Source organism: Onychomys torridus, chromosome 7, assembly GCF_903995425.1.
Source record: "Onychomys torridus chromosome 7, mOncTor1.1, whole genome shotgun sequence".
NCBI classification, from domain to species: domain Eukaryota; kingdom Metazoa; phylum Chordata; class Mammalia; order Rodentia; family Cricetidae; genus Onychomys; species Onychomys torridus.
The window spans coordinates 101595-118680 of NC_050449.1; the positions used below are offsets into that span (position 1 = coordinate 101595).

Sequence of the window (17086 nt, forward strand, 5' to 3'; positions counted from 1 at the left end):
AACATGGCTTAGTGCTTACATATGTTTTCTTTACACAGTTGGAGCTGGTCAAACTCTGTGGGGAGAATGGAGATACAGACAACTTGTCACCATCAGGCAGCTTCTATCTTAGCTGTAACAATATCAGCCTGGCCTCTCATCACTAGTGCATGGTGGAATGGGGAATAGGGAAGTTGAGGGAAAATATCAAAATCTAGTTTTTAGTTTCCTGACATTTTCATTTCCTGTGACTTTTCAATACAAAAGCTCGTGGGTATTGGTCCTTAACAACAAAATGAACTTTCAAAGTACATCTGACTAACTGAGAAGCCAGGTTACTGAAAACCACAAGATTGGATAGCAGTATTTCAAGGCATACACTTCTGGGTGCCTTTGGGATTGAGTGAGCAGGTGCAGCAGCCCTTCCAATCAGCTCGACATTGGCTGGTTACTCTCGATTCTGATGCCCAGGCACATCTGTGCAGGGTGCAGCTTCCCAAACATAATGAATCAAATCAAACAATAGCACTTTGGTGGTGGTGATGGGGGAGGGGGTGTAACTGTTAAAGTTTGGCATTTTGAATTCTGAATTGCCAGAGTTAAAAGAAGAGAGAAATGGCTTGTTCCTGTGAACCAATCAAATGAAGCACAGATAAAGACTAGTATTTTGATAGAGACTTATTTATGCAACAAACACAACAAAGAGGTCCCTGTTTTCTTTATGAGAGATAATCTTACACCCAATGCATCTTTCCTCAGGGTGATGGGAACTCTTTCTGTACCCAGGCTTGTGCAAGACTAAGTTTCAAACTCCATAGACTTTAAAAAAAAAATACATGTTTTTATGTTTATTTTTTCTGGCTGTATGTAAGTGCGCCATGGAGGTGCAGTGCCTGTGCAGGCCAGAAGAGGGCGATGGGTCCTCTGGAAATAGAGTTATGGATGTTTTTGAACGTCCATATGAATCCTAGACCAGAACTTGGGTCCTTTGCAAGAGTAGTTAGTATCCCAAAACGCTGACCCATCTCTCCAACTCCGTTTTCACTATATTTAAAGCCACCCATCAACGAAAAATATTGAATCTTACAGCAACGCCCCACTCCCCTTTCCCTCCAAACTTTCTGATCAGCTTCCCTTTAGCCTGGTGCATCATCACAGGAAGTCAGGCAAAAACCGTTGAGATCTGGTTTTAACTTCTACAACTCTCTAGCTCACTGGAGTATTTTTAAGAGTCTTGGTAAGGAAGGAGTTAGTACAGTTCAGGGTGCATAATAACGCATGTTGATATTAACTCAGCGTTTATCGAATCCAGTACACCTACAATGTCAGCCTCTTCAGCACGCTTCCAGGCTTTGACCAAACCTTTTGCTGGACAGACTTTCAGATCTGCGCCTGCTCGTTGGTATAGTAACGCCCATTCCCTACTACTCTGAAATCTAGATTTGGTTTCTGAATTACGACAGTCGTAAACTGAGGTTTCCTGACGGCTTCCTCGTTTTACGACAGCAACAACTATGGCGGCGTTCAGTGGAAGATTTGAAAGTGCTAGGAGTATAAAAGAGAGAAAAGAACAGACCCGAATTGCCCGGGCCGAAGTATTACGCCAGGTACCTCCGCTTTGCAGGGTTTTCTTTCTTCCTTTTAAAACTAGAGCTTGCAATGAGGGCTTCATGCATGCTAAGCCAGCACTTTCCGAGAGAATCTATCTATAGTTCTTCAAATGCTTTCGTTTTTTGTCTTAGATCTCGCACAGTTTAGAGTTGTAGGAATTGAGACTCCTGGGAGTTATCCCACAAACAACTCTCATCACTTCGATATCTCGCCTTTTCTAGGTGTGCTCTCTTTTTTGCAGTGCAGTGTCTCCTAAATGCACTGGCCGGCTCCATTTGCTCATTCTCTTTGCAGACAGATCTGATTGTTTTCCTCCCAGTTTCCTTAGCTTTTACGTCATCTATTCTTAGCATTTATGCCGTCTGGATTGCTCAGTTTCTTTCTGTACCACATCTGACGACTCTTATGTCGCAGCCTGAGACATTGCTCTGGCTGTATTGGAAGTAGGACACATTTGAATCATTGGTGATTCCTCCACAGTCTGTCTTACTTTTCCTTTTAATTCCAGACTTAGGTCAGCTTTTACTGATTGAAACACTTAGATAAGAGACTCAGAATATGTGCATACTCCAAAAGTTTTGGAAACAGAATTCTCATTAATATTGAAATGTATGGAATTTATAAAAAAGGGAGAAACAAACTATTGAATTATCTGACAAGATATTCCTGATTAGTTGTGACAGCAAAAAGGGCAAATTTGTAATTGAAGAACAACAGAATGTTTGGTGACGAATTTTGGGTGGTTTGTTTTAAGATGAAAGAGTTTTTAATAAGTTAAATACATATAAAGAGTAGAAAAGACAGGAAGAATGAGTAATAATTTCAGTCACATTTTAAAGGAATTCGTGAGCAGCTAGTCTTGGACAGGTAAACTTAAGATTATTCATTGATCTCAAAATAGGTATGATAATGCTCTTCATTATTGTCTGTCTGGTATTTCCAGCAGTTTTGAGCGGATACTCTTTGTAATGTGTGATGAATTTTATAGAGATCAGCTTTGGCATTTGAGATGTGGATGAGAAAGCAGAAGAAACTTGGGAAGAGCATGCATTGTTTCACTGTTGTTGACTACTACTAGAAACTAGCAATATGATCCTTTCTTTTTAAGAAGATAACTTTTTTTTTTCTAAGATGAAGTATTGGGGTGCAGATATTGCCTGTTGAAGGCATATAAAAAAGTCAGCTTCATAACTTTTGCAAAAGTCTAAAGAACTAGCCACAGGGATGTGTAGTAGAATATTTTAAGGTATTTTACTTTTGTTTATGTTGCTTTTGTTTAACTCTGTGAAGTTGTGTTACTGTGCCTGTCTGAAACACATGACGGTCTAATAAAGAACTGACCAATAGCAAGGCAGGAGAAAGGCTAGGTGGGTCTGGCAGGCAGAGAGTATAAATAGGACAAATCTGGGAAGAGGGATCTAGATCTAGGAGCCAGAGAAGGAGGAGGACTTTAGGGGCCAGTCACCCAGCTACACAACAGGCCACGGAGTAAGAATAAGATTTACAGAAGTTAGAGAAAAGGAAAAGCCCAGAGGTAAAAGGTAGTTGGGATAATTTAAGAAAAGCTAGCTAGAAACTAAGCTAAACTAAGGTCAGACATTGATAATTAAGAATAAACCTCTGTGTGTGATTTATTTGGGAGCTGGGTGGTTGGCTCCTGAGGGGCGTTTTCCCACCAACCCCACAGTTCCCCAGAGTTTTCTTGAGTTCGAGCAGCAGGAAATATTAGGTAGAAGGATTTAGATTGTGGAGATAAATAGATAGAAAATAAAAGATAGCCTCAAGAGAGCCTGGAACCTATTCCAACAAGCCCTAACTGTCTCTGCCACAGGGTATTTATAGAGATGCCAAGGAGTGGAGCAAAAGACCTCCCCCCAGCACAGCCAAGAGCAGACCGTCTCAGACACCTGCACTGAGACCCATGGTCCTAACCATCCTCTCTATCTGGACCTGCTGGGTAAAGCCACGAGGAACCTGAAAACGGGCTCCCACAGGACCCCCCCAGAAAAGAGCAAAAACAAATGACAACAGGGATGATGACGGTTAAAGTAATTCCAAGTCATACTTGAGACAGGGAGAAAGGAAGACATAAGCTAGGACTGGATAGGATACTATGTGTGATTGTACCCTGATTTACTAAAGATTGGTAGTTCTAAAGAAAAGCTATTGTTAGGTTTTTAAAATCTTTCCTGTATTAGTAGAGGCAAATTAATTGTCAAGAATAGACCATTTTTTAAATAATTTTTAAATTATTTTTAATTTAATTTTTTATTTGGGCATTGGTGTGAGGGTGTCAGATCATCTGACACCCTCCTGGAACTGGAGTTACCGACAGTTGTAAGCTGCCATGTGGACACTGGAATTGAACCCGGGTCCTCTAGAATAGCAGCCAGTGCTCTTAACCCCTGAGATATCTCTCCAGCCCAAGAATAGACCATTTATTGACTAGGAATCTTTATATGAAAGTATTACCAACTTTTCTTTTTTGAAAAGCAGTTGTAACAATTGTCAGTTTGTCTTTTGTATTCTTTTGTTTTAGGCCAAAAGTAAGTTTGAAAAAGAACAAATGTGCAAAGAACTCAAGCAACTTCGAGGTGAGGATACATGGATGTTACCTGAAATGAATGAGAGAATTGAACAGTTCTCACAGGTGAATATCAACAGATGTGCTTGATGTAATGATAGGACTTATTTTCTTGATTTTATATTTTTAGGAAGGGTCTTTCTATGTAGCCCTAGCTGGTCTGGAACTTGTTATGTAGACCAGGCTGGCCTCAAAAGCCTAGAAATCTGCCTGCCTCTCCCTACCCAGTACTGGGACTAAAGACATTAAAGGCATGCCAATATACCTTGCTTATGTCTTTTCTTTTTAAAGTATGATTCAGGTTTATATTAAGGAACAATTTTGCTTTCTATTTATATATTCTCTCTCTCTCTCTTTATGTATGTATGTATGTTTGTATGTATGTATGTTTGTATGTGATGGTGTATGTGTGCAGGTTAAAGGACAACTCGCCTGAGTCAGTTCTCGCCTACCTTAGGGGTTCTAGGTATTGAACTCAGGTTGTCAATAACATGTTCATTGTCAGGTGGTTAGCATTATTGAAATTTATCTCTAGGCAACAAAATGTCTGTCTTGACCACAAGTTTATCATGATATGAAAAGGTTTTGATATTGTGTTGGCTGATTTAGTTATAAATCTGTGGGCTATTTATAGGAGTCTTCTAGATCTGAAAGTACATGTTTTAAGATTCATGTCTTTTTATTTAATTAATTAATTTTTATCACAGCTTCTTTTGTATTTTTTGCAAATTTTTAGCACTTTGCCTTCTAGCATGTGCCGCCACAATTGATGCAAGGTTTTTTTTTGTTGTTGTTGTTGATGTTTGTTTTGTTTCTAATTGACAAATGTTAATTATTTATATTTACAGAGGACACTATGATATTTTGATCTATGTACACATTATAGAAAGATTTAGTTGAGGTTATGTACCCTTCAGTCATTTTTTTTTTTTCTGATGAGAATATTAAAAATACGTTTTTTAGAAATTTTAAAATGTTTAATATGTATTAGTAACTGTGGTCCTGGTCCTACACTGCCTATCACTAAAACTTAGTGGATGTATACATATATATCTGTATTTATTTGATAATATCTATCATATACAAATAACCCAAACTTTCCTCATATCTTTTCTGGTAAGAAGTTTGAACTACTACATTGATCAGTAATGCTTATCTTGCAGAACGTATGTTAAAGTTTTTTAGATAATTTTATTGTGTATAGTCATGATCTTTGTGTCTTTTCATAAAAGATGTAAAGTTTCTTGGTGCATGGATTTCTCTTTCCACTCAAAATGCATTCCTGTTAAAATTAGGTAAGATTAAATTCTGTTTATACTTGTTCAAAATTATTAGGAACACTCTGTGAAGAAAAAGAAGAAAAAGGATAAGCATTCAAAAAAAGTGAAGAAAGAGAAGAAAAAGAAAAGCAAGAAACAGAAATGTGAAAAACAGAGTGAGTCAACTGACAGTTCCACGGTAAGTGAGCATCTAAGCCCTGCAGCTGTGGAGAGTAGTGCACTTGAGGGAATAATGTATGGGAACTGATTGTGCATGGAACCTTAAAATACTATGGGTTATGACAGAAAAATGTCTACAAGGCATCTACTGGGGAAATGCTGGCAATGTAAATTATTGGTTCCAGAAAGAAAGTGGGATACCATTTGTTAATCTTTGTTGGAGATGTGATGATAATGAAATGTGCAGGGAAACTAAAAGGTGACTAGGAAAACATGGAAAGGAGAGGAAAGCACTTGTACAAAAGTGGTTGGGAATTAATAAGGCAAAGCAACAAAGATTGTATTACAAAAATGAGGGAGAAGAGTTTTAAAACACTGGAGTCTGTTTTTCTTTGTATTTCTGTTTTCTTCATAGAAAGTAACATCTAAGTCTTCAAAATAGAATTAGTTTATCTTTTGGCCAAAAAGAAGAGAATGTTAGGTAGCCAGTTTAGTCTGTGTGGACTCAGGAAAAGAAAGAAAGCCAAACCTTTCATACTTATTTTCAAGAAGAAAGGGGTATATGTAGATAGTGATGGCATAGAAATGTTTAGGGTTAATTACTTCTTCAGACAAAATTGGGTTCTGTCAGCAGAAGGAAGCATTATTACATGCTGGGCATTGGTGGCTTATGCCTTTAATTCCAGCACGTGGGAGGCAGAACCAGGCAGATCTCTGAGAGTTCGAGACTAGACTAGTCTACAGAGCAAGATCCAAGACAGGCACCAAAACTACACAGAGAAACCGTGTCTCAAAAAACCAGAGAGAGAGAGATTGAGAGATTGAGAGATTACATAGTCTTAGTGACAGGAAACCATGCAAGATAAGTGCTATGATCAGGTTTCCTTGTAGCACTCCAAATGTATGATGGATAGAGACTGGAGAAGGAAGGGGAGAGCAGGAAAGATGGAGATTCTAGAGCTATATTTGGTTATTCAGTTGTGAAGGTAACAACATTTAGGTCTAGGAGTCAGCTTTAGCTCAGTATCACATGGAATTAGAATTGAGTTGTGTATGCTTTACAGTCTTACCAGGTCCAGTGTTTTTTTTTGTTTTTTTGGTTTTTTTTTTTTGTCTGAATTCTACTTTTCAACACGCAGGTGAATTCTAAGGTGGACTCTAACAATGTTTTTTCAATTCTCCTTGATTTTTCATCAGCCCATTTGACTGAACTTGTAATACATGGCAAATAACTTAGTTGAAATTAATTTGGTCTGTGTCTCCCTCTGAACCAATATGTTGTGGCTAGAACTGGAGTTGGGGCTAGGGTTGGACATATGCTCCTAGGACAGTGATGTGGTGTTTGTTACATGGTATATTTTGGAGTTGAAAATCAGCTTGGATAAGTGGGCAAGATGATCCTGTGATTTCTAACTTGACGATGTTGGGTAGCTCAGTTTAGTAATTCAGCAGAAGAAACAGGCTCTGTGGAAGATGAGGGGTTTATTTGTTCTTGAATTCAGCATAACACTCAAGATGGTAATTCAGTCACTGAAGCTTTGGTTGGACAAAAAAGAAGAAAAAAGGTAATTAAAACCATGAGGATGAATATAATGGTCCCAATGTAAAGAATAAAAAATATAGTAGTGAGAAGATGGAGCCTCAAACAACATGACTACTTAAAAATAGAGTAAAGGAGGAGGATATAGGAAGGAAATGCAGAATAAACATTGAGGGTTAGATTGGAGACTATCTTGAAAATCTTGAACATGAGTTGAAGTTTTGGAGATAAAGTTCTGTTGAGCTTGGAAATTTCTAAGCCATTTATCAAGTTTGAAGAGTTGTCATTAGATTAATGTGTATGATAGTTATGAGTTTGGGAAAATGTTTGATGGGGAAATTACTTTTTGAGTAATATTCTCTTAGAAGTAGAGTTGGAAGATGAACTGCTGCTACAGGTTTAGCAAGGCAAGAAAATGCCTCCCCTCAAAAAAGTTGGAGATTTGAAATGCTTCAGCATACAAATCTCTAAGCCATCAGAGCCCTTTCTTTGAAGCAAACCAGAAAGAGAGCAAGGTGGATGCAGTGAGACCAAAATTCTTGGAGGAGGACCTGCCTACAGCAGGAGGAGTTGACAGGAGATTAGACCAAGCACAACTGTAAATAATTTTTGCCAGGGTGTTGAGGGGACTGGGTAGGAAGCAAAGTGATGTATGTTTGCTAAAGTAAGAGGAGAGATCATTTGTTGTAAGTATAGGAAATGTTAATTGGTAGAAAACTCCAGGAAGGTATGAAGAAGATAACAGTGGTCTGGTTATTAGAGTAGGTACAAAGTAAGCAAGCATGATTGTGGTTTCTGTGGTCATGGAACTTACTACCTAACCAATTAAGGATCAGTAAGATGAACTTTAGTTTCATTAGTGTCTAGTTAACTGAAGTTGCTGGTAGTGATGATGACTTTGATCCTGATTAGAACTGTGGTGATAAAATTACCAGTGGCTCAAACTAATGAAAAGTCATTGGTCAGCATATGGTAAGTCAGAGAAAACCCTCACTATAGAATTCCTGTGACAGAACTCCCTGGAACTCAAACTTCTTTGTTATTTTACTTAATTGTAGCAAACTGGCCATCTTCTGAAAAAAGTACTGTGTGTTTCAGGCTGAAAATTCCAATTTTAATGCATGGCATTAAGAATTGTGATTGAGGCACTAAATTGATTTGACAATATAAACTTGAGTTAGGATAGAAATACATATGTAATGACCTTTTAAAAAGTATGTAAATATGAATAAGCTCTGGTGTTTCAATCCAAATTAAGGAATGGATGAATGAATGAATGAATAGAATCTGCTTTGCTTTGGCAAACAGTTGGCAGTTGATGTGGCAGAGTATAAATATGTTTTACATGTTTAATATATCACTTGACAGATATACTTGTAGACTAGAGAGAGAGTTCAGCAGTTAAGAGCATTTGCTGCTCTTTCAGAGGACATAGGCTGTGCCCTCCCCATGAATCACTAAATGAGAAAATGCCTTACAGCTGGATCTCAAGGAGGCCTTTCCTCAACTGAGACTCCTTCCTATGATGACTCTAACTTGTGTCAAGTTGACACAAAAACTACCCAGTACAACTGACCCCTTGTCAACTTGACAAACACATCACTATTAAGCCATAACCCTTCCTTTCTTATTCATTCCTAAGATCGCACATTAAGAACATAAATAACTTTGAAAGTCCCACTGTCTTTACAAATTCAAACACATTAAAATTTTAGTAACCAATCTTTTAAAATCCAAGGTCTTCCAGAATTCAAAGTCTCTCAACTGTGGTCTCCAGTAAAATATGTTATTACTTTAAGAGGAAATAATCAGCATAGTTCCAATCAAAGCAAAACAAAATTCCAACTATCCAGTATTTGGGATCCATTTACGGTCTTCTATACACCTTCAAAGGGTTTGGGTCACTTCTCTAGCTCTGCCTTCTGCAGCACACACAACTTGTCCTCTGTTCTCCAACTGGCTCCACTCCATTGCTTCTCCTGTTCTTTGTGGTTAAACTATGGTACCATCATCACCAAAATGCTGGGGGCCCTATCGGCAGCTGGGCTGTACTTTCACCAATAGCCACCTCTAATAGGCTCTTCATGGTGTCAAGCCTCAGCTTCTTTTCATCACCACTTCAGTCCTGGGCCTTCAGCTGCTGTACGTTCACTGAGGCTATACATTCACCAGTGGCCTTTCTTGGCCTCTTATCATGCCAACCCTCAGCTGCTCTGTGTGACCCCTTCATGCCTTCAAAACCAGTGGATGTAAGCTACTAAGCAGATCCCCTCTATGGCCTGTGCATCAGCTCCTGCTTCCAGGATCCTGCCATTTTTGGAGTTCCTGTCCTGACTTCCTTCAGTGATGAAAAGCAATGCTGAATTGTAAGCCAAATAAACCCTTTTCCCCACGATTTACTCTTTGGTCATGTTGTTTTGTCACAGCGAATAGACACCCTAACTAAAACAATTTGTGTGTGTTTGTGTGTGTGTGTGTGTGTGTGTGTGTATCTGAAACACATGGTCTTGATGTTCTGGATCTAGAGCTATTTCTGCCTGTTGTGAGTCACCCAGTGTGAGTGCTAAGAACTACTAGACTTCAGTCCTCTGAAAGAGCAGCAAATGCTCTTAACTGTTGAGCTTTCTCTCTAGCCCTTAAGACACAAGTATATCTGTCAAGTATATCTGTCAAACTCCTTTACATGGGTATTATTTCCCTGGTGCTGTTGAGACAAACTTATGAGTTCATTTGGACGTTGATAGAAATTAAGCCTTGCTATGGTGTTTTTCTTCCTAGCTTTTAATTTTATTTTTTTGATATAACTTACGAGAGGAAGAATGAGTTTGGCTATGTCTTTTGGGCTCAAACCAAAGTAGGATTTTCATGTTATTTCTTGAGATTTTCCAGTATTATTTTTAAAAGGGGAAAGCAATGAAAGAATCTCTTCTAAGAAGCTGAATTATTTCCACTTAATGTCAATATATTATATATAAATATGCAAATTATAAATGTCATGTATATGCTAAATGTTTCTAGAGTTCTGAAGAGTGGGTTGAGGCTGTCCCTTCCCAGACACCTGTTAAAGAAAAGACCTGGACAGTGAAAGACAAAAGGCCAGAAAAAGCATGTGACAGCCACATTATGCCGGTGAGTACCCACCTGATTTAGAGAGAAATGGCTTCTAAAAGCAGATGAGTATTAAACTGATGATAATAACCTCAGGAGAATTATACTTTAGCAGTAGTGCATGAACCCTCTCCACAGATATGCTGAATGCTGGTGTTCAGACTGGTCTTGTCCTGCTGTGGAAGGTAGATACTCTTTTGTGTTGCAGCCATTCGGAGTTCTCTCAGCTGTGGTTGTTGGCATTTTCCTCTTCTCTTGGATTTACCTAATACTAGAAGTCTGAATCTCCTGTCTAGTTTGGTTGCAGCTTTTCTTTCTCCTCTTATGTCAGTTTGCTTAGCAATGCTTATAGTTTTGAGTTCTGATTCATATACATACCTAAGAAAATATAGTTTACCCACTTAGCCACAGATACAGTAGGAAAAGTGAACAGGAGCTAATAATTCATTATGTGTGCCAGACCCTATGTTGGCTGCCCTTTATACACATTTTGTTTATTATTCCTTAAAACAAACTTGAAAGGTGAGTTCTTTACCCCACTTTTAGAAGGGAGAGACTAAGGTGTAGCAAAATGAGAAGCGTGTTGAGAGTGGCTAATCACATAGTGTTTGCTTCTAGCTGGTGCCTGCAGTTTCTGATATTGAGAAGGTCTTAAGTACAGATTGAAATGGTTTCATTCTTTTTAAACAGCGGGATGAGTGGATGACTGTTGATTTTATGTCTGTCAAAACTGTGTCCTCATCATCACTCAAAGCTGAAAAGGAAGCTCTAAGGAAAATAGAGCAAGAGAAAGCCCAAACACTAGAACAGGTAAGGAATAATTTTTATAATAGCATTTTATTTGTGAAGTATGTTTTTTTAATGAGGTTTGATAACTAAAGACTGTGAAACGATTTTTTAAAAATAAATTTCTTGTAGGAAAGCTGTTTAAAAGTATAGTAGGAGTTGAGAGATGGTTCAGCAGTTAAGAACACTGGCTACTCAAATTGGGTTTTCAGCACCTACATGGCAGCTGATAACCATCTGTTACTCCAGTTCCAGGGATTCGTTGACCTCCTTTGGCCTCTGTGGGCACTGTACACATGTGGCACACAGACATACATGCAGAAAAAGCACTCATACACATAAAATAAAAATATGTATTTTTTAGAGAAGTATACTAGATTCTGACTGGAGAGATGGGTCAGTGATTAAGAACATGACTGCTCTTCCAGATGACCCAGGTTCAATTCCCAGAACTCACAGTGGGTGATTTCATGTCTGGCTGTAACCCCAACTTCAGGAGAGCCAATACTTTTGGCCTGTGCAGGCACCTGCACACATGTTCACATATTCACACCCAGACACAGGCACATAAAATATATCTTTTAAAAGACATACTAGATGTGTAAATCTAGGTAAATGGTGTTGAGCAATTATTGTCTGTTACATAACTCTTGAATTACAGTTAGATGCCTAGAGTGCCATAGGAAATATTAAACAAGCATGTTTATGTTACTGTTTTCACTTTGATGTCAAGAAAATAATGGGGAATCCTTAGAGACCACAAAATATAGAAATGCTGAAGCTTGTGGCTTTCAGAGATTGTCTTAAAATTACCTTTAATGTCATATAGATCCACAAGTGAAAAATATAGCCAAGTGATTTTGAGAGTTCTGTGGTCAGTGTTTTTTGTTTTTTTTTTTCTCCCAGTGTAATTTTAAAAGTAAATTGTGGTGATATATTGTATACCTTAATAAAATTTGCCTGAATATCAGAGAACAGAACAAGCCACTAGATTAAACATAGATCACAGGGAGTGGTGGCACACACCTTTAATCCATCTGGATCTCTGTGAATTCAAAGCCACCTTGGATTACATGAGATTGATTCAGTCTAGAAGAGAAACAGAGCCAGGCAGTGGTGGCACACACCTTTAATCCCAGTACTTAGGAGTCACATACCTTTAATCCCAGCACTTGAAATCTCATGCCTTTGCTTGGAAAGCACACATGCCTTTAATCCCAGCACTAACAAGGAAATGGTGGCTGAGGGGGAAGGTATATAAGGCGTAATGAGACAGGAGTTGGTCTTTTCAAGCTGAGGAGTCCTAGAGGTGAGACGTGGCAGTGGGTTGTTCCTTTGTCTCTCTGATCTTTCAGCATTTACCCAAGATCTGGCACCAGATGTTTTATTAAAAGACCTTTTAACTTCTAAGCTGCAGTAAGTATGGTAATTGTGTTGGTTTGTAATCAAGCTGCTACCTTTGTGGAGCATTGGAGACTTTGGAATGTCTTATGTAAGACTCTGAGTTAGAGTTCAAGGTTTTGAGAAATGGTAGGTGTTCAATAAAGACACATGAACATTAGTTAGACATTGTTACCTGCAAGTTAAATAACATGTCTTAAGAATTTTAAATGGTTTGTTGAGGCTTGTATATTCGACTGTTAGCTACCTCAAATTAGTTAGTAATCATTTCCATGGTGGACTGACTTTTACACTAAACTTTCAAAATGTCTTGTTCTAGTCCAAACTGCAAGAAAGAGAATTGAATCCATATTGGAAAGATGGTGGGACAGGTCTCCCATCAGAAAATTGTGTACCAGCAGTTACTAAAGGTATTTTTATATTTTTTGTGGACTTGCAGGCATTTTTAAGTTTCTAATAATGATAGGGGTAAATATGATTAAAGTTTGTTATATACGTGTGTGATAATGTCATAATGAAATCCACTATTTTTTTATAGTTAATATGCACTAATAATGAAAGCATACAAATTCTTTAAGTTTAGTGTTCTTAAGAGAATGACTTGAGTTTATGTATAACAAAATATTTATGAAATACCTGCAGTCTTTTGAACTCTTATTCACATTATTATTATTTGGTAAGTTTACTGTTAATGTATTTTGGAGCAAGATGATTCAGTATATATTGTGCATAATAACCATCATTTGCAAGTTTTTAGTTTAAATGGGCTAAGACAAAGCATGATCATGTGAAACTGTATATTGCATTTGTTTGTTAAATTCTATAGCAAAATATAAAAATATATTTAGTGTAACATTTATGCAAATAATGTATGGACATTAAAGATGCAATTTTATTGCTTTTAGAAGTTCTTCATTTGTCAGCATTCATAAAATTTGTGGTGTTCTTAGGAGATGTTTTCCAGTTGGTGGAGATAAAATATTTGAGCATCACATAGTGCTCAGTATATTGTATTGCCAATTCAGTGATAAATCCAAATGCAATTTAGCCAGAATAAAATACAATTGTAAATAATAATATTATCTTTTTGTCTAGTTATTTATCAGTAATATTCTATTTATGATGGTCCCAAGTAAATACACAAAGGCTTATATTAATTATAAATGCTCAGCCAGTAGCTCAATAAATGTTACTAGCTAACTCTTAAATTAACCCATATGCTTTGCCACGTGGCTTGGTACCTTTTCTCAGTACAGTGTGCCCATCTTGCTCTCTCTGCTTCTGCTGGTGACTCTGACTCCTCCCTTCCTCTTCCTAGAATTCTCCTAGTCTGGCTCTTGAGCTCAGTCTCTTCCTGCCCAGCTATTGGCCAATCACATTTTATTAGCAAATGAGTGTAATACATATTCATACTATAGAAAAGGATTGTTCCACAGTAGATTTTGATTTATAGATCATTTCTATTTGGCTCCTTCTTACAATTCTTTATTGTCTGTGAGCATGAAGCCACCAAATCCACTTGAAGACATCTTTAGAATTTTTACTTAGTAATTCTACTTAGTTATTAGTGACTTTACATTGTAGGCAGAGTTTTCCTGTCCCGACATCCTACTCCCAAATAACCACTCAGAGTCTTAATATTAATTTAAATGCACAGCCAATAGCTCAGGCTTATTACTAACTCACTCTTACATTTTCACTTAATCCATATTCTTTATTTATGCTCGGCCACATACATGGTGGTACCTTTATTAACATGGAGCGTTCATCTCCTGCTCCCTCTACATCTGACTGGCAACTCCTCTGACTCAGCCCTCCTTTCCAGTGTTCTTAGTTTGGATGTTGCACATATACTTTCTGCCTTGCCACCATACAATCTTTTTTTTATTAAACCAATTCAAGTGACAAATCTTCACAGTGCACAAAAGGATTATTCTACTGCAGCATGTTTTTGTTCGGCTTTTAGCATTGGCAGAAATGACTCTACCAGATTAAGTAATAGTAATAGTAGTCATACAAAGCTATAAATACAGCTTTCTAGAAAGTTAACAGGTAGGGAACAATGAGTTAGCTCAGCCTGAGGCATACAGTGATTGGGTGATTTGTCTGTACTCATGTGAGTAGTAAGGGACCAGGCCTCAGATTCACATTGGAACATTCATTGCTGAAGATTATTGAGAAGACTAATTTCTTCATGTGCTTAGTAGCACATGGGCTTTTTCAGGGAACTCTTGTTTATTCCTCCTCCTGTTCTGTTTTTGGACTTTTCTGTCAGAATCTTTAAGTTGAAAGGATTGTTAAAGGTGGCTTTAATTAGCTGCATTATTTAAGAAGATGATGTAAAAGTTCAAAGAAATGATTTGTTTTTTTGATGATAAAAATATTTAGTAGTAGCAGCAAGACTGAAGTCTAGGTTTCCTGATGCTCAATTTGTTGTTTTTTATGTATTAACTTGTCTTCTGGGAGAAATGGAAGAGATCTCTAGTGTTTGTTTGGTAGTTTGTTATAGCATAACTTGTTAAAACCATGAAATTAAAACTTAATTCTAGACTTACTTGGAAAAAATAGGTTTGGAATACAGTTATTAAATGTGGCATACCCTTGAATTTACTGTAAATTCACAGAAGGCTGGAAAAAAAAACAACTTGCTATTCATGGTGTGAATTGTAGTGTGTTCAGCACTTTTCATGAGTGCTAAATATTCATTAAAGACTTGTTGATTGAATCTGAGAATGCTGTTGAAGTGAGTGGTTCTGTTTCCTTTAGAATATTAAATTGGATGATTTCTCAGTAGTATATTGTATCATTCCTAGTGATAACACTAATAAGACTGTTAAGTTTATCAACCACAGTTGATGATGCACAGATATTCCTAAAGTTAGGATTCAAGTTGTGAGTGAATTTGTTGGGTTTTTGTTCCTATTAGGTTTCCTTCATATACAGTAGCATATGGGAAGCAGTCTTACTTTTGTTCTCCTGAATTTCTCTCTAGACTGCTAATATATTAGTGACAGTTGAGGAGAGATTTTCATGATGCCCGTTGTTACTTGATTAGTTTTCTAGATGATTCTGTGGACTCAGTGATCTAATTATATAGTTGGAACATTAATAAAGACATAAATTACTGTGGATTTTTTCACTTATCACTGCAGTTTTGGGTTAATCCTTGGGTGCTTACGGTCTGTAATTTACACAATAAGTAGAAAAGAACAAGTGAAATAAACTAGAGATCTAGGCTTGAATCACAAAGTGTTTTAAATCTTTAAAGAAAGGGCACATTGTATTAAAAGAAATTGCTTAAAAAATGTTGAGATTTGAATAAAACAGTACAGTTAATTTGAATATATATATATATATATATATATATATATATATTTAAAAATCTCTTGCTTTTTGTTCTGTCTTTGAACTTAAAAAATATTTTTATTACTTTTATTTATGCATATATGTGGAGGTGGAGTGTTATGTGAATGGGAATGCAGGTGCCCATGCAGGCCAGATATGTCATTCTGGAGCTAGAGTTTTAGACAGTTGTGAGCCAACTGATATGAGTGTGGGAACTGAATTCTTGGGTCATCTGATAGAGCAGCACCTTTTATCAAAGTCTGACATACATAGAAAAAGTACCTAAACCACAGATAAAACAGAGTGAAGATTGTCATAGAGTGTAGATGAATTTCTAAATGGCCTTATTAAATTAAAAAACAAAAAACATGGAGCCAAATATAGAGGTGAAAGCCTTAGATCAGGGAAATAGGGAAAGCCACTAGCCAACCTTACCTCAGCAACAAATGCGTGATTTCCTGTTTACCCACACCTATATGCCTTGTTGTTCTGCCATCTGATTTGCTCTCACCACCCAGCTACCTCACTTCCTCTTCCTGCTCAGCTCTGTCACTTTCTGTCTGTCTGTACAGACCTCCAGAACTTCATGGTTAACTAGTGTTAAAATTAAGATATGTGCCACCACACCTGGTTCTGTTTCCAGTGTGGCCTTGAACATACAGAGATCCTGCCTGCTAAGTGATAGGATTAAGGGCATATGCTACCACTGCCTGACTTCCTTGTTTACTTACAATGGCTGACCTTTTTTTCCTCTGATCTCCAGGCAAGCTTTATTTATTAAAGCACAAATAAAATATCACCACAATAGAGTGTTGTGGAAAGGCAGCACACAGTTGGAGAGACAACAGTCTTAACAACTCAAAAATGTTTTTGTCTCCTGCTAGTAACTGTCACTGGAGGGTTAAACATTATCCTATTTTCTAGCACCAAAGATGAGTTCTACACTTCATCTTTTTATTCTTTTGTCCACATTTGAAGTTCCTCCATATTGTTGTGAATAACTGTAGTTCATTTATGCTTTTTGTTGTATTTAAGAATGAATCAGGATCCCCATGTCCCTCTCAGGTCATGGACTTTTCTTTGCTTGAGCTGTTGATAGGCTGTTCTGTTATGAAGATTCTTGTGCATGTTTCCAAGAGCCTCTTTGTGTTTCTTGGCTCTAGAGCTGGAGGGATCTAAAAGCAGTCTTCATTGGAGCAAGGAAAATCAGGAACAGAGTTTTAATTTAAGTAATCAATTAAATTTCTTTGTGTAGATTGAAAATAAGACATAACACACACACACACACACACA

General features: G+C 37.3%; 1 protein-coding gene across 2 annotated transcripts in view; it reads left to right on the plus strand.

Annotated features, from left to right (window-relative positions):
* Positions 1–1479: 1479 nt before the first annotated feature.
* The window catches only part of Cwf19l2 (CWF19 like cell cycle control factor 2), an 88175-nt gene continuing 72568 nt past the window's right edge, over positions 1480–17086 (plus strand). The window contains exons 1-6 of one of the 2 annotated variants that reach the window (XM_036192630.1): positions 1480–1586; positions 4130–4240; positions 5510–5632; positions 10172–10282; positions 10952–11071; positions 12768–12858. In XM_036192630.1, the coding sequence (XP_036048523.1) occupies positions 1494–1586; positions 4130–4240; positions 5510–5632; positions 10172–10282; positions 10952–11071; positions 12768–12858 (649 nt within the window). In that variant the 5' untranslated portion in view covers positions 1480–1493. Of the gene's footprint in view, positions 1587–4129; positions 4241–5509; positions 5633–10171; positions 10283–10951; positions 11072–12767; positions 12859–17086 lie in introns of those variants that run through there. The other variant, XM_036192631.1, reaches the window with a different exon arrangement.